The 18,484-nt window shown below is 35.2% G+C and overlaps 1 protein-coding gene across 7 annotated transcripts in view; it reads left to right on the top strand.

The window, feature by feature from the left end:
- CEP152 (centrosomal protein 152) overlaps positions 1 to 18,484 on the top strand; it is an 88,107-nt gene that overhangs the window by 26,604 nt on the left and 43,019 nt on the right. For all 7 annotated transcript variants that reach the window (XM_072738476.1, XM_025998673.2, XM_072738474.1 and 4 more), the window contains 3 exons: positions 2,111 to 2,258; positions 4,093 to 4,184; positions 5,016 to 5,179. In XM_072738476.1, coding sequence (XP_072594577.1) covers positions 2,111 to 2,258; positions 4,093 to 4,184; positions 5,016 to 5,179 — 404 coding nt within the window. The remainder of the gene's footprint in view (positions 1 to 2,110; positions 2,259 to 4,092; positions 4,185 to 5,015; positions 5,180 to 18,484) is intronic.

The following is an 18,484-nucleotide window of genomic DNA, read 5'->3' as shown; positions in this document are numbered from 1 at the left end:
TTTCTATGTCATGACTTTTGCCTGGTCTACTTTCTAACTTTCTTTTAGTGTTAGATTTAAAGGCTCCAGTGAAACACTTTCTCTTGGCTGAGAAATTCCCACAGACCTCTGTGTGGCCTAATCCTCATTTTTCTGTGCACTAGAAATCTTGTTGAGCTCTATTTGCTCCCAAAGATTCAGCTATTCTATCACCACCCTTCTCATTCAGTCTTAAAGATAGATGTCTGCCTTTAACCCTCTTGAACTAAATGTTCTCACTCAAGCTACTCATAGAAAAGAAGGAACCACTCATTTTGTTTTTTGATATTGAAACTGCACAGGGGGCAGCCCCGGTGGCGCAGTGGTTTAGCGCCTCCTGCAGCCCGGGGTGTGATCCTGGAGACCCGGGATCGAGTCCCACGTCGGGCTCCCTGCATGGAGCCTGCTTCTCCCTCTGCCTGTGACTCTGCCTCTCTCTCTCTCTCTCTGAATAAATTAAAAAAAAAAAAAAAAAAAAAGAGAGACCGCATAGGTTTATTATGAGTGTAATTGGTTTCCCCTGAACTTGTCAACAGGAAGAAATGTGGTTCAGTTGATTGTTGCATTTAGTCAAGTTATTGCCACAGTCAGCCTTCTCTTTATAGTATGTTTTTCATATCTCCCTTTTCTTGAACTTTCTTTTTGTCAGCTCTTAGTCTCTTATTTATAAAAGGTATTATGGCCTCCCCACCCCTTCTCTCACACACATTCACACTGTCATTAATGTTAGCCCATTCTTGTGTTTGCCATGTTATTTTGGCGCTTCAGAACCATGCTTTTCAAGCTGGCCTGGGAATCAGCAGCAGTGTGCCAAGAGGTTTGCACTGTTGAATAAACATGGAGCAGTTTCCAGAAGTTTCACTTTGCTCAGAAATTTGGTAGAAAAAATTTAAAGCAGACATGACTACATTATGAAATAGTATGCAAAATTCACATGGATTTGCAAACTAAAACAAGAGACTTCAGAGTCTCTTTTCCCTGCTTAATGATGCTGTCATTATCCTTATAAGGTGTACCTTGTGGTACTGTCCTTAGGGCAGTATTAAGCTTTAGATTATCCTACGGATCAGGCCCCAATTGCCTTCTCTGCTTCAAATCTCTTTCTTGATATTCTTCTTACTATTTACTTTCTTCAGGCTTTTTCAGGTAACTTCAACCAGTTCCTTTAATTTACTTCTGCCTATCTCATGCTCTATTTTTTGTGTGGAATCCAGCCTACATAGTCTTTTTTGAATGAGAAGTGGTGATTTCTACTACCTAGGCATGGGACTCCCATGGCTTATTACTCCCAAATGCATTTTTCTTTTTAAAGAAATTTGAATATATTGTATGCATGCTCCATGTTTTCTATATATCTCCATATAGTTACACACATGAATGAATGGGTGCACACACACAAACACACATACACATTTATCCTGTCTGGTTTTCTTTGTCATTTATTTTTAAAGGTTTTTTTGTTTGTTTTTGTAGCACTCACTGTGTGTAAGATACTGCATAGGTACCTTCAAGGAGATTTTATTAAGAAAAATACGTAAAAGGTAGAAAGAAAAATATAAGAGAAACAGATTAAGTATAAAAGAAGTTCAGAAGAGGGAGAGATTATTTTTGGCTGCTCAGTAGAATGAGCTTTTGGCTCTTCAGAATAGAGTGAGTTTCCATGTGTTTATCTGTATCCTTGCTGTCTTAGGATACAGATTGCATGGTTCAAAGTGGTCTGCCTAAATATATATACGTACCCTTATAGTGACAGTGTAAAATGTAAATTGAATTATAATACATTTTCTTTGGCTTGAATAGAATCTAATTTTAGAATATCAGTGAGTTGTGATTGTAGAACAGAAAGGACTTTAGAAATTACTGGATTTAATCTTTATTAACATAATTACAAAAGAAAAAACAGATGGAGAAGTTGATGACTCACCCAAGATCATTAAAGTTTATTCTAACTCCCAGTCCTGTGCACTTAACCTTGTCAAAGAGGTGATGCTGCTCTGTAGTGATTTTATGTTTGATCTATGTATCATATTTGTTAGCTTAGTGTTTAATAACTGATCATGAAAGTGACTTCTTGGATACTTTTTCTCCTTAGGAAGATATCTGTTGTCATTTGAAAGATCAAGTGAAAGAACTGGAAAGGAATCAAGAAGCAACCAAATTAGAAAAGACTGAGATCATTAACAGATTGACGAGAAGTCTGGAGGAGAGTCAGAAACAGTGTGCCAACCTTTTGCACTCAGGTGGGTGTCCAAGATTGGCTCTTGTCATCCCACGAAGCTAGTATGATGAGCAGAGAGAACATAGGATCCACGAATTATAAAAATCCAGAAAAGTTCACTAGTGACAATTTTTTTAACATTGTTAACTGTATATGCATAAAGGTATGGTGTATTTTCATTAGATAATTTAGAGAACACAAGCAAGTACAAAGTGGCAAATAAAGATAACGGCAAATAAAAATAACCAATGATCCTACTACACAGAACTATTGTTAATGTTTGAATGTATTTCCTTCAAGCAAAATTACCTACCCACACTGTAGGCAATTCCCTGCTTCTGTACATAGCGCATTTTTTGAAAACATACTGAGGCCGAATGTGCAAAAATTGAACAATAAAATATGTTTTAAGGCATATTCTCTCCCTGGGAAGTAAAAATGATTATGAAATCCCACTTTTTAGACTCAAACTGATCCTGCATTTCTACCATTTTGTGAAACTTCTTTAAATTTTTTTTCCCCTTTCACACTTATCTGGTCAGTTGAAGCTAGGGAGTTATATTTTTGTCATGATTTCTTTTCTTTTCTTTTTTTTTTTTTTTTTAAAGATCTTATGTATTTATTGATGAGAGACACAGAGAGAGACAGACAGAGACACAGGTAGAGGGAGAAGCAGGCAAGGACCACGATGTGGGACTCGATCCCGGGACTCCAGGATCAAGCCCTGAGCCAAAGGCAGATGCTCAACTGCTGAGCCACCCAGGCATCCCGCTTATGATTTCTCATATGGTTTTCATGGTATTAAGTTTGAGACATACACTTTTTGTCCTTAGTTTCAGCAGTCCTTTTGTTTCTTGTTTTTATAGAATGACATTAGAGTAAAAGGCAATAAAATAATCACATTTATGCAAACTGCCCTACAGATAAAACTTCCCTGTTTGCTGGTGAGTAGCTCCTGCTGTGAAAATAGCTCAATGGTTATTCATTAGCTGACATACGAAAGTCACACAATGGCATATAAAGCCAATTCAGACTGTTGGCACAATGTATATAAGAGCAGCTTACTCAAAAGTTGAAAGATTTCAAAGACTGTCAGAATATGAGTGTGCATATGTTTTTGGTGGGGGCAGAATTTGGCTCATACACTGTTTGGCCCCCTCTCCCATTTTAGTATCCTCATGTTTCACATGGCATTATTTAGTGAGCCTTTTTTCCTTGCCACTAAAGGCTTTGAAAATATGATTTTCTTTAGTTGCATAATATGCCATCATTGCTTTGCTTAACCATTTCCCAGATGCTCTTTTTTCTTTTGAGGAAGCCCAATAAAGTCCCTTTTACATGGGAGCCTTCCCCTAGTACATTTAAAACATTAGGTTACCGAAGTTTCCAAAGCATTGCCCGAATATGCTTTTTTCACATGTGGAGGTGGGGGTGGTGGAAATAAAAGCATTTCGAAAGAAGCTAAAGGCAGCAAGATGTAGTTTTCTTATTAGAGGGTAGAAATGGGTTCCAAAGAATTTTTGCTTTGGCTTTCTATGAGTTGGAACATTATGCTCCTATTAAAGGACTCTTGGTATTAAGGTCTGTAGACGTGGCTGATTTGATTCATAGCACGATCACAGTAGTCCAAGTCTTCAACCTCCCAAGGACATATGAAGAGCCATACTAAGTGTGTGGACACATCTTGGAAGTGTCTGGACCCATGCTTTCTGGGTCCCACTGGTTATACCTTCGAGCTCCTAGGAAAGTAATGAAAAGGTGATAATGCAGAACTCCACCTTCTGTAGTCTTCTGTACATCATAGGTACTTTGTCCCTTTACTTTTGGTGTGTTCTATGATTTCCCCCCCTCCGTAGGCTCAGTACAGGAGGTGGCTCAGCTACGGTTCCAGCTGCAGCAAGCACAAAAAGCACACGCTATGAGTGAAAACATGAACAAGGCTTTGCAAGTGAGTGTTGCCACCTGGAAGAGACTCTGTGGGTAACTGAATTAGGCAGTGCTTACATCACTTTTCTAAACCTTGGATTTCTCTATAAAAGAGGTGGTTGGCCCATCTCCAGACCAGGCAATGAGAGTTGTTCACAGTCTCACCCACACAGTTAGGTAGTCAAGCCCAGGTCTGTCTTGACTGCAGAGCCAGGGCCTGTCCACCACCTGTCCACACCCCCACCCCCCATCAGTCTGCCTGTCTGTTACCTCCATGTGGCATGTCCTTTCATTTATGGGTATATCCCAGAGATAAGTATATCTACAGGTGTGGGAGACCTGCAGTTTAGCTGCAATTCTCTCACATCCTCCTCCAGCCTTCTTACATTTTCCACTGGAGGAAGAGTTCCAGTATTACCTCTGTTGGAAAGACATATTTTGCCTTTTCTCACCGGCAGACTAAAGTACAACACGTTCTTGGCAAACCAGTCTACTCTATCCTCCAGGAAGCCAAAAAGTGCTGCCATCAGTTTGTCAGCTCAAGGGACACTTTTTATGGAGGACAAAAAGTAAGGGAGGGATGAGAGAAGCTCCTTATGTTTGCTTTCTCATTCATTTATTCCTTGGTTCATTCAGTTTTCTGGAAAACCTGATATGTGCTAGCCTTTCTAAAGTTATATAGATATTTTAATTATACACCCATGTTCGTAGCAGCATCATTTTAAAGTTGTTATTTAATGTATGTGAAGAAGCCTTTCTGCTTTCTGTTGATCATTAAAATGAATTTTGAAGCATAGATAAATGACTGATTCCTTCATGTAGGAAAATAATTGTCAACAATTTTGTGTTTTAGGAAGAATTAACAGAACTGAAAGATGAAATTTCTCTCTATGAATCTGCCGCAAAATTAGGAATACTTCCAAGTGACTCAGAAGGAGAATTAAATATAGAACTCACTGAATCATATGTGGATTTGGGTATTAAGAAAGTCAACTGGAAAAAATCCAAAGTGAAGAGGTATTAAGCAAATAGTTTACTATAGAAAAGTCTCATTAATAGTACTGAAGAGACATGTAAATGAGTGGCACCAGGCATGAAATGAGAGCTGACTAGGGATTCTTGAATGTGGGACAGTATGCCTTAGTTATTTCTAATGAGGTGTAAATGTGTGAAATAAAAATGAACAGAAACCTCAACTATTGATATTGAACTATCTTCAGTACCAATAGACATGTCAATTTCAATAAGGTAAAAAATGATTAAAGTTAAAATATACAGAGTAAATTCTATGACTGAGGTTATGTATCTTTTATTATTGAGGTAAGGATGTATTATTTTTATTTGAACTGTGTGTGGAAGGCATTTATCAATGGCATGTGAAAAAATAAGCGTTAATTTTCCCTAGGATCTTGACTGTGATCTTACTTTTAAAATATGGATTCTGTCTTTTATACCACTGTTTGACACAGATGCTTTAGCAATCTCATGAAAGGAACAGAGGGGAAAAGGATGGGGTGGTGGGAGAGGGAACACATTTTGGTATTGTTAAACACTTAAGAGATGAATGAAGGACAGGATGTATATTTTTGAAGCACTTGTGGTCTGGAAGGTGCTATGCAAGGCTCTGGGAGTAGAGGACAAAAGATGAGGATGAAACTCTCCCTCTAGGGAGTTCACATGTGTGTGGGCAAGGAAAGGGAGGCATACTTGTGAGCAGCTAAATGCTGTGTGCTACACATTATCCTGGATATACAAAGAGGCATCTATCCAGTCATTCCTTCTGCTGGTGTGGAAAAAGGATGAAAGATGGATATTTGGCAGAGATTGCATTTAAGCTAAGGAGAGCCTTTCTTGAATACATACAAATGTCACACTTGCACCAGCAAGTGTATAGTTTCAGACTGGGTACCATCATTTTTGTTCCATGAGAGTGTTTACTACCTGTTATGTTTACGTATATGAATCTCCTGAAGGGTTTGCTCTATAATAGATTTTAGAAGTTAAGTATTTTAATCCTGTGATTTCATTTTCAAAATAGTAAGATGACATTCAGAAAATTGAAATATAAAGTGATCTGGTAATCCTGTGAAACAAGATGTTAATTCGGTTTAATAAGGCTCCATTTATCTGGAGGGTCAATCTTTAGGGACTCTCATCAACAGATTACAGATACAATCCAGAAGGAAGCTAGGATGCCAATAGCACAACTAGCATATGTGCACAACTAGGATGCCAATAGCACAACTAGCACCTTCAGGCTCTTACTGACTTAGATTTGTGTTTGTATCTCATGAGTTATCTGAGTTCCTGACTGCAGAGTAGCTGGGGCAGCGGGTTAGGAGAGGTAATACCAATGTTTTGGTCAGATAGCCCAGACTTAGCAAGGAGAGAGCTACAGAACTATAGCTGTGATCTCCCTCAAAATGCCCACAGTCATGATCCTGTTATTGAAGAAAGCCTTCCCCTTTGGTTAATTAAAGCAAAAAAAGGTTGTATGTATTATAGTTTTTAGGTAGATTTACATAAAAGTTTCCAGTTAGTTATCTGGAAAATTTACTACTGTGAATGCCTCGTTTCCTCTGAATGCCAGATTAGTTCTAAATGGCTAGTGGAAGGAGCATGGTCTTTACATCCAGATTTTGTTTTGATTTGTAGTTTTGCCATTTATCACTGGCTTTGTGATCCTGGGCAAATTTCTTGGCTTTTCTGAGCCTGTTTTTGCATCAAGTTTTTTTCTGTTAAGTAGATTATAGATGTCTCTTGGAGGTTAAATGAGGATTAAGGCATAAAGGGCCCCATATAATATGTTCTTGCACATATTAGGCATTTAAAAAAATATTTATTTATTAGAGTATGCACCTGTGAGTGGTAGAGTATGGGGTGAAGGAGAGAGAGAGAGAGAGAATCTCAAGCAGACTCTCCACTAAGACAGAGACCAACACAAAGCTGGGTTCCAGGACCCTGAGATCATGACCAGAGCCAAAATCAAGAGCCACCCAGGCACCCCGCACATACTAGACATTTAGTCATTGATAGCTATTAATATTATTATTTAGTAGATGATTGGCTAAAATATAGCATTCATTTTTCATATTAATTCTTTTTTAATTCAACATATACTTTGTAAAAAGTTTTTGATCTTCATTTCAACCTTGGAGAAACATCAGATCTCTATTTTCATTTTCGGGTTGGGAAAACTAGTTCTCAAAGATCTGAACTCTTTTTGCCTATAAAGAGAGACCATTAGCAGAACCAATACTTGAGCCCAAAACTTTATTGTCATGTAAATCTGTTGGTTTGTAGTTACATGACAAACCTTTTTAATTTCAACTTCATTCTTCCTTATGTCTTCTATTTTAGAGGGTTAAAGATTTAGTTCATCTCAAAAAAGATTTTTCTCTAGTTATTATTTTACTTTGAGCTATAATTAACCAGGGAATTTGGAAAATAATACATATATATGTTATATAAAAATTATATATATGTGTGTGTGTCTATATGTTTTACCTTTTCAGGTAGACTAACTTCATCACGATAACTTCTAAAATGTATTCTGCTTCTTCCCTTTGTATTTAGTTAGTACTCATAGCCAAAATCCTACAGTAATATAAAACACAGTCCTATAAATATCCAACCTGAGACATATCACATCACTGACATAGTAAAAGGACTTCTACCACATGTAGCTGGGAAAGTGGAGAATAACTAAGCACAGAATGAGTGGTCATTGAGATTTAGCTAGAAGTCTCTGAATCACAGGTTAGTGAAAAAAAGAAAAGTTAGCTTTTAGCCATCCCACCCACCAGCAGTTTAATAGATATTCGGCTTTGAGGAAAAAGTAAAAATATTTATTCGTAGATCAAAGTGAGGAGATATAGGAGAGAAGAGATTTGTACCTTTTCTCTGCTGGATTGTGATTCTTACAACAAGAGGAAGCCACAGTTTTCCCAGTGTCGAGAATTTTAGTTCTTTGTTGACTTGAGCTGCTTTCAAATCACTGACCCAAATATTAGCGGCTCCAAGCTTTTATTCTCAACTACCACCTCCCTTAAGCTACTGCCTAGTAAATTTGAAGGGTTTAGCCTCAGTGTTCTATTTCACATTCATGGAATTTGAGTAGCTAAATCTGCATGCAGCTTGCAGACAGCTTCCCCTCTCCCGTATTATAGTTGGCTGCGAAGCTCAAATAATAAACATTTAACAAGTGGAATGCCTTTTCCCTTTGGTCTTCTCAGCAGGCTTCATAAGGGACTACAGTTTATTTGGACTTAGGGGAACTGACTTCCACGGGGCTCAGCAGGACTGGTCACCACTGCTGACTTTTTCCCTTTTGGGAAAGAAGAGAAAATTATTTTAGCAAGCACTTTCCCCACTCTCTAACTTGGCTTTCTCTAGGAGTACATGATGTGCTATTTCAGTGGTCAGCATTCAGTAAGAAAAGAAATTAGGGATGCCTAATTTGTTAACTGAGCAAAGTAAGCATTCTGTTAAAAGTTCACCGCATCTTACAGCACAGGAAGATGCATTGTAATATATTTTATATTTCTTATATAATTATTTTCTGTGAATTATATTTTTATCTTATATTTCTGTATAAATAGAAGTGGTTTAAGTAGATGAAATCTATATAGACATACTTACACCATATCTATTACCTATACAGATGTTGTGTATATTGATAAATATGTAGTGTATTACAAGGAACTCCTTTGATAATGTAACATCTAAAAACCCTGAATATTTTGTTCATTCTTTCTCCTTTCCCCTCTGTCACTCTGTGTGTGTGTGTGTATAACATTTCATTTGGAATCCTCTGAAACTGAAGAACAGTAAAAATTAAACTAAGATACTATTATTTATTTCTTAGAACTACCTTTTAGGTTTTTAGAACAGTTTTGATTATCAGAAAAACTAGTACAATTTCCCTATACTCTGCACCCATTTTCCTCTGTTAACATCTTATACCAGCATGATGCTTTTGTTACTATTAATGAACTAATATTGACACATTTGTTATTGACTAATGTCCATAATTTATTTAGATGTCCTCAGTTTTTGCCTGATGTCCTTTTTTCTGTTCCAGGATTGCATCCAGGATACCCCCATTGCATTTTGGAATCATGTTTCCTTAGGTTTCTCTTAACTTTCCTTATTTCTGATGACACTGAAGTTTTGAGAAATACTGGTCAAGTATTCTGTAGGAAGCCCCTCTTGGAATTTGATGGATGTTTTTCTCATGGGTTTTGTGGCATCTCACAGAGATGAGGTGCCATTTTCATCACATATTAAGAGTACATACTATCAACTACTTCTTGTCAAAAGTAACTTTTTCCTTTATTATGGAAAAATTAGAAAATACAGATTAAGAAAATAGAAGAAAATTAAAGGCAACATTACCTCACTTTACCTGCCATGAAGAAAACCACTTTAACATTTTGATGTATAATTTCCATATTATCTATTTTGTGTATTTCTAAAAGATAAAATAATAATGAATGTATTGTTTTATTTTTTTTAAATTTTTTTTGAATGTATTGTTTTAATGTGTTTTTTTAACTTAGTATATTCTGAAGTCTCAAGATGTCAATAAATATTGTATATATTTAGAGATGGATTTGTAGATGAAGGAACTATAGTAATGCACTGTTTAATTTTTTATGATAAGTAATACAATATTATTTTATCATAAGCATCTTTGTAGTCAAGTCTTCATTCACATCTTTATTTCCTTAGGATGTGAGTTAATATCCTCGCTAGGAGGTGTGCACATATTTGAGGTTTTTGATACATGCTACCAAGCAGCTCTGTAATTTATTACCCACATCATGTGGCAGTATCTATTTCTGTGTATCCTAGCTGGATACTGAGAGTTTTCCTGTTTAAAATTTTTATGCAGTTAGATCCATCACTCTCTAGCTGTATGATTTCTTGATGGGATTTTTCTAGTAATTTTTATAGTTTTGTTTTACTTTTAAAACCTTTTAAAAAAAAAAAAAACCTTTTAAAATTGAGACAAGTGCATGAAACCCTAAGTGTATAGCGTAAACACTGATTTTTAAAGTGAATGCCCATGAAACCACCCCCCAGAAATAAACGCCAGCAGCTGTACATATGTCTCTTCCTAATCATAACCTTGAAGTTAATGACTATCCTAAATGCTGTAGCAATTGTTTTCTGTTATCTTGTAAGACCTAATCATACCTAAACACTATAGATTAGGTTTGCCTTTATACAAAGGGTAACTCATACATTAGATGCTCTTTTTCTTCTATAATTTTACTGAGATGTATTTAAAATACCATAAAATTTACCCATTTGAAGTGTACAGTTCAGTGATGTCTACTATATTGAGAGTTGTGCACCCAGTACCATAACCTAATTTAGAACATTTCAATAAACGTTTTGGGAATGTTTCCCCAAAAAGAAACGCTTTACCTACATCCTTCATTACCCCTTCTTGTCCTGACAGCTCCAGGGAATCACTAATCTGCCTTCTATCTATGGATTTGCCTATTCGGTATACTTCACATGAATGGAATTGTATAGTATGTGGTGTTTTGTAGCTGGCTTCTTTCATTTAGCATAATGCTTTCAGAGTTCATTCACGTTGCAGTGTGTTATCAGTGCTTTATTCTGTTTTGTAGCCAAATAATATTCCGTTGTGTGAGTATATATCACATTTGACTTAATCATGCATCAGCTGATTGGACATTTATTTGGGTTATTTCTACTTAGGCTATTATGAATAATGTTACTGGGAACATTTGTACACAGATTTGTGTGGATATATGTTTTCATTTCTCTTAGATAGACAGTTGACCCTTGATCAGTGCACAGGATTAGGGGCACTGACCTGCTGTGCAATTGAGAATCTGCATATGACTTTTGACTTTCCAAAAACTTAACTGTCTACTGTTGATCAGAAACCTTACCAATAACATAAACTGTTGATTAACATGTATTTTGTAAAAAAAAAAAAAAAACACATGTATTTTGTATGTTATGTGTATTAATATATTTTATTCTTACCTTAAAGTAAGCTAAAGAAAAGAAAATGTTAAGACAGTCATAAGGATGAGAAAATACATTTACGAAACTTCTGTATAAAAAAAAATTCCGGGATCCCTGGGTGGCGCAGCGGTTTAGCACCTGCCTTTGGCCCAGGGCGCAATCCTGGAGACCCGGGATTGAATCCCACATCGGGCTTCCGGTGCATGGAGCCTGCTTCTCCCTCTGCCTGTGTCTCTGCGTCTCCCTCTCTCTCTCTGTGACTATCATACATTAAAAAAAAAAAAAAAAATTCCATGTATAAGTGGATCTGTGCAGTTCAAACTTATATTATTCAAGCAAGGGTCAACTGTATATCTGGGAGTGGAATTGCAGAGTGATGTAATTCTGTGTTTAGCATTTTGAAAAATGGTCATGGTGTTTTCCAAAGTGGCTGTATCATTTTATGTTCCCACCAGCGATATATGAGGGTTCCAGTTTTTTTATATCCTTGCCACCACTTGCTATTTGGCTTTGATTTGCCAATGATATAGTTTTTATTTGATGGCTAATGATGTTGAACATCTTTTGCTGTGTTTTTTGACCATTTGTATGTCTTCTTTGGAGAGACCTCTTCAAATCTTTTGCCCATTTTAACATTGGGTTGTCCTTTTTTTTTTGGTTTTGAGAGTTCTTTATATATTCCAAATACAAATCTTGTGTCAGATATATGATTTGCAAGAATTTTCTCCTGTTGGTTGTCTTTTCACTTTCTTGATAGCATCCTTTGAAGCACAGTCTTTAATTTTATGAAGTCAAACAACATATTTTTTGTTTAGTTGCTTGTGCTTTTGATTATCTAAGAAACCACTCTCTAATCCCAGATCCTGAAGATTTATACCTATGTTTTCTTCTCCAAGAGTTTCATCTCTTACATTAGATCTTGGATTCATTTTGAATTAATTTTTACTATATGATATGATGTAGAACTTCATTCTTTTGCATGTGATATCTAATTGACCCAGTACCAAAATTGTTTTGACATCCTTGTGAAAAATCAGTTGACTCTAAATGGAGGGTTTATTTCTAGGCTCTCACTTCTATCCCATTGACCTGTATGTCCTTATGCCAGTACCATACTGTCTTGTTGGTGTAATAAGTTTTGAAATTAGAAAGTATGAATCTTTCAACTTTGTCTTTTTCAAGATTGCTTAGGCTATTCTGGATCTCTTGCATTTCCTAATAAATTTTAGGATTAGTTTATCAGTTTCTACAAAGAAACCAGCTGGGATTTTGTTTGGTGTTGCATATAGTCTGTAGATAAGTTTAGGGGAGTATTGTAATCTTAGCAATATTGGGTTCTGATTCATGAACACAGGATGTCTTTCCAATTACTTAGGTCTTTCATCTCTTTCCATATACTAATGTATTTTGTATTTTTGTGGTTTTCAGTGTATTAGAGTCTTATACTTCTTTTGTTAAATTTACTCCTAGTTATTCTCTTGGCTATTCTTTTTTGCTGGATTGTTTTCTTAATTTTATTTTGAGGTGGTGAATTCCTAGTGTATAGAGATAACATTTAATTTTATATATTGATCTTGTATCCTGATACGTTGCTGAACTTGTTAATTTAGTTCAAATAGTTTTTTAGTGGACTGCTTAGGATTTTTTTTTTTTTGGTATAGGATCATATCATCTGAAAATAGAGATCATTTTATGTCTTTCTTTCCAATCTGAATGCCTTTTATTTTTCTTAACTAATTGCTTTAGCTAGAATCTCTAGTAAAATGTTGAATAGAAGTGGTAAAAACTGATACTCTTGTTTTGCTCTTCATCTCATGGGGAAGCATTCAGTCATTCTCCATTAAGCATTAATGCTAATCCTGTGTGTTTTTCATAGATATAGATGTTCTTTAGATTTTTTTCCACTTAACATTTTGTTGTGAAACTCATGGTGTGGCATATAACTGTAGCTCATTCACTTAGATATATAAATATGTATATGTGTGCTTTATTTATATGAATAGTCTAGTTTATTTGCCATCCTACTAACCATAGATTCTTTATGTTACTTCCTAGTATAATGTGCATACATTCCTGTTGGGTATATACATAGAAGTAAAATTGCTTGTGGTATATGTGTTTCACTTTAACAGGTATTGGAAACTCTTTTCCATAGTGGTTGTTCCAATTTACATGAGAAGTGTATGAAAGTCTTGGTTGCTCTCTTTGTTAATACTTGATATTTTAAGTTTTTTTACTTTAAGCCATATAATGTGTAGTGATATTTTATTGTGGTTTTAATTTCTATTGTCCTATATTAATGAGATCGAGCTCCATTGAAAAAACTGTTTATTGGCTTTTGGGTGTGGGGTGTGTGTGTCTGTCAGTGTATGTGTGTGACTTGTTCATGTCCCTCTTCAATTTTTAAGTGACTTTGTGTGTACATGCGTTCTGTTGATTTTTAGAAGTTTTTTTCTTTTATAAATATCTGTTCCACATATGAATTCTTTGATGGTTATATGTATTGTAAATATCTCTCACTTTTTAACCTTTTGTCTTTTGATGAATGGAAGTTTTTTTTTTTAACTTTAGTCAAATTTATCATTCTTTGTGGTTAGTGCTTTGTATGTTCCCTTTAAGAAATCTTTCCTGTTGGGGTGCCTGGGTGGCTCAGTTGGTTAAGTGACCAACTCTTGGATTTGGCTAAGGTCATGGTCTCAGAGTCCTGGGATCCAGCTTTGTGCTCATTAGGGAGTTGACTCAGTGATTCTGTCTCTCTCTCTCTCCCACCCTGCTCATGCTCTTGCTTACACTTTTTCTCTAAAATAAATAAATATCTCTTAAAAAAAAAAAAAGAGAAACCTTTCCTGTTAGCCCTATGATACCTTCTAAAAGCTTTAATGCTTTGCCTTATATTTTGTTTTTACCATCGCTCTGGAATTGCTGTTTTTTGTTAGGATTTTTCTGATTATTCTTGATCCTACATTCAAATGAACTTTATGATTAACTTGTTCTGCTCCAGGAAAAAAAATCCTGAGAATATTTTATTAGGATCACATTAAACTTATACATTGACCTAGGGAGAGTTGATATTATAATGATGTTGAATTTTTTTTATCCAAGAATATACCATGCCTTTTCATTTACTTATATCTATTTTTGTCTCTCAAGAATTGTTTTAGTTTTTTATATTTAGGTTATTGCACAATTCTTGTAAAATTGATGTATTTTTACGATAGTAAATAGGGTATTCATTTCTATTATTTCTTCTTGAGTATTTTTTTGTACATATATATACACACACACACACATATATGTATGTGTGTGTGTATATATATATATATAGAGAGAGAGAGAGAGAGAGTTATAACCTATTTTTTTTTTTTTTAAGATTTTATTTATTCATGAGAGACAGAGAGGCAGAGACATAGGCAGAGTAAGAAGCAAGTTCCCTGTAGGGAGCCTGATGTGGAACTTGATTCCAGGACCCCGGGATCACGCCCTGAGCCAAAGGCAGTTGTTCAACTGCTGAGCTACCCAGGTGTCCCTAACGTGTTACTTTCTAACTCTCTTATTGTTTTCAGTAATTTTTCCATTATATTTTAGGTTTTTCTAGATATAATTATATTATTAGCAAATAATGGAGAAAATTGTACCATTTTTGCTCCACTTATGCTCCAAATTGTTTTCTCTTTAAGGTTGCATTAGAGGTCCTCTGTTTTATTTTATGTAGATATTGATAGTATAAATGCTGTTTTTCAAAGTAACCATACTATTTTGCATTACCAAAAGCAATGTCTGAAGTTTCAGTTAAAACTTGGTGGTGTTAATCTTTTTTAATTTGAGCATTTGTAGTGTGTGTAGTGATAATCTTATTGTGGTTTTAATTTTTTTTTTTTTTAGATTACTTATTTATTCATGAGAGACAGAGAGAGAGAGAGAGAGAGAGAGAGGCGGGCCACAGGCAGAGGGAGAAGCAGGCTCCATGCAGGGAGCCTGATGTGGGACTTGATCCCGGGTCTCCAGGATCACGCCCTGGGCCCAAGGCAGGCACTAAACCGCTGAGCCACCCAGGGATCCCCTGGTTTTAATTTTTATTTACCTAATGACTAATGATCTAAGGATTTTTTTTTTTTTAAATGTATTTGTTTATTTGAGAGAGACGGAAAGAGGGAGAGATTGCACATGCACAAGGTGGGGGGGAAAGGGCAGAAGGAGAGAGAAAATCTTAAGCAGGTTCAGGCCCAGCATAGATGGAGCCAACATTGGGATTAATCTCACAACCCTGAGATTATGTCTTGAGCCAAAGTCAAAAGTTGGATGCTTAACACTGAGCCACCTAGATACCCCAAAGCATCTTTTGATGTGCTTTTCTTTCTTTTTCTTCTTTTTTTCCTGATGTGTTTAATTGCTATTTGTATATGTTGTTTGGTCTTTATATATTCCAGTATACAAGCCCTTTATCTGATATATATATGTTGTGAATATTTTCTTCTACTTTCTGGTTTACCTTATCATGTTCTTAATGGTATCTTTTGAAGAGCAAAAGTTTAAGTTTTTAAGAATTCAAATTTATTAGTTATCTCTTTTGTAGTTCATGGTTTTGTGTTCTAATGTAACCGTATCACAAAAATTTTCTTAAGATTTTAGAAATTTAATAGTTTTACCTCTTACATTTATATCTATGATCCATTACGAATTAGGTTTTTAGTATGATATGAGGTAAGGATTGATGTCCATTTTTTTCATAGCAATATCCAGTTGATCTAATACCGTTTGTCAGCAAAACTTTTCTTTCCTCATTGAATTGCTTTAATATCTTTGTTGATAATTAATGGACCATTTGTGGCCTCTTTCTGTACTCTCCATTCTGTTTCCCTACTCTTTTTGTTAATACCAGTCCTGATACTGTAACTTTACTGTAAGTCTTGAAATGTGTTGGACAAGTCCTTCAACTCTGTTTATTTTCAAAATTGTTCTGAGTATTCGAAGATCTTTGTATCTCAAAATAAATTTAATGATTAGCTAATCAATATCGCCAACAAAATCTACTTGAATCTTAATTGGGATTATGTTGAATCTGTAGGCCAATTTGGGGAGAATTGATATCTTAAGAAATTGCTATTTAATTATACATAAATAAAGCTGGAGGGGAAAAAAATGAGTCTTCCAATTTCAGGGCATATGTTATACCTCTCTCTTATGTCTTTAATTTCTCTACAGTAATGTTTTGTAGTTTTAGAGATTTCCCTTTGGTAGATAACATTTTTCCTTTAGTTTGAAGAATTTTCTTTAGCATTTCTTGGCAACAAATTCTAGGTGTCCTTATATGAAAACATCTTTTTATTTGCTGATTATAGAATTCTGGATCAACAGTTCTTTTATTTCAGCGTGTTAAAGATATGTTCTTCTACTATCTCTGGCCTTGGTGGTTTCTAAAGAAAAATCTGTTATTTGGACCATTATCCTGTGTGTAAAGTGTCGTTTTTCTTTTGTTTTAAAGAATTTTTTTCCCCTTTTCAGCATTTTGGTTATGATGTGTCTGTTTTTTGTTTTTGTTTTTTTCATTTCATTTGGGGTTTACTGAGCTTATTGAAAATGTAAATTTATCATGTCCTTTATCAAATTTGTGAAATATTGATCATTATTCAGATATTTTTCTGTCCCTGCTTCTTTCTTCTGTCCTATTCTAGGTCTCCAATTATACAACTTAAATTTTTTTGTGTTGTCCCACAGTTCCTGAGACACTGTTCTTTTTTTCTGATTCTTTTTTTTTTTTTTTTCTGTTTTCACACTGGATAATTTCTACTGAGCTATTTTCAAGTTTACTCATTCTTTTCTTTCTTTTGTCATCTGTTTTATTAAACTTATCCAGTGAGGGGTTTTTTTTGTTTTTGTTTTTTTTTTAACTTTCAGGTAAGTATTTTTCAATGATAAAATTTCTGTTTGGTTCCTTTATAGTTTTTATTTCTCTGTTGACAATTCCTATCTTTTCATTCATTTTTAATATGTTTTCCTTTATTTCATAGAATAGAGACATAATAGCTACTTTAAACTTTGAAGACTCTCTGTGATAGTAGCTCTAGCATTTGTGTCATCTATAGGTTTTCTTTTTTTCTTGCAAATTGGTCCCATTTTCTTGGTTAGTTGCATGTTGAATAATTTTAGATTATATACAAGGATACCTTGTTTTATTGTGCTTTGCAGATACTGCATTTTCTTTACAAATTGGCAATCCTGCATCAATCAAGTCTATTGATGCCATTTCGCCAACAGTGTGTGCCAATCATATGTCTCTGTGTCACATTTTGGTAATTCTCACTATATTTCAAACTTTCTTATTATATTTGTTGTGGTGATCTGTGATCTATGATTACAACTCGCTAAAAGCTCCGACAATGGTTAACATATTTTAGCAACAGAGTATTTTTAAATTAAAATTCGTGTATTGTTTTTTAGGCCACACTATTGCTCAACTTAGTTGGCCATTCATTTGAGTCACTTTATTGCAATATTTGTTTAATGTGGTGGTCTGCATCCAAATCTGTGATACCACTGTGGTGTGCTTGTATTAGATGTTAAGATTTTTAGGTTGCGTAGAAGCTTGTATGGGTGTTTCAGATCTCAGTTTATTTGTCCAAGCCTTTGCCACATTGGTACCAACCTGTCCTTGAATGCATAGCTCAAGAGTTAGTCATTGAGATTGTGAGATTTGTGTGTGTGGTTCAAATTTCAGTTAAATTCTCCAAATATTTGCTCTGTTGGCTTGTGGGTCTATTCTGTGCATGTATACATAGTTCAGGGTTTTGACTGAGGCTTATACGTATTTATGCACAGAATTCATGACTCCATTCTCTGATTCTCTCCTCTCTAGGAGTTTTCCTGTGGTTTCTATCATTGGTTTTCAGCAATTTGATGTTAATATAACTTATGGTGGTTTTCTTCATTTTTTTACTTGAGATTCATTGAGCTTGTAGGTTTTAGTAGGGTTTTAGTTTTCATCAAATAGAATTTTGGTCATTTAAAAATTTGGGGGGGCACCTGGGTGCCCAGTCCATTAAGCATCTGCCTTTGGCTCAGATCATGATCCCAGGGTTCTGGCCCCACACTAGGCTCTTTGCTCAGCAGGGAGTCTGCTTCCCCTTCTTCCACTCTCTGTCTCCTGCTCTTGCTTGCTCTCTCTCTCTCTCTCTGAAATAAATAAAATCCTAAAAAAAAAATTTTTTTTCTGCAACCTTCCTTTCTTCTTTGATAAGATTTCAGGTACAATGAGGTTAGAAAACTTAACATGCTCAATATATTTCTGTTTACTCGCCTTTCTGTGTTTAATTT

This window comes from Vulpes vulpes, chromosome 15, assembly GCF_048418805.1.
Source record: "Vulpes vulpes isolate BD-2025 chromosome 15, VulVul3, whole genome shotgun sequence".
Taxonomy (NCBI): domain Eukaryota; kingdom Metazoa; phylum Chordata; class Mammalia; order Carnivora; family Canidae; genus Vulpes; species Vulpes vulpes.
Note: the sequence above shows the minus strand (reverse complement) of the source record. Positions and strands in the feature narration are given on the sequence as shown.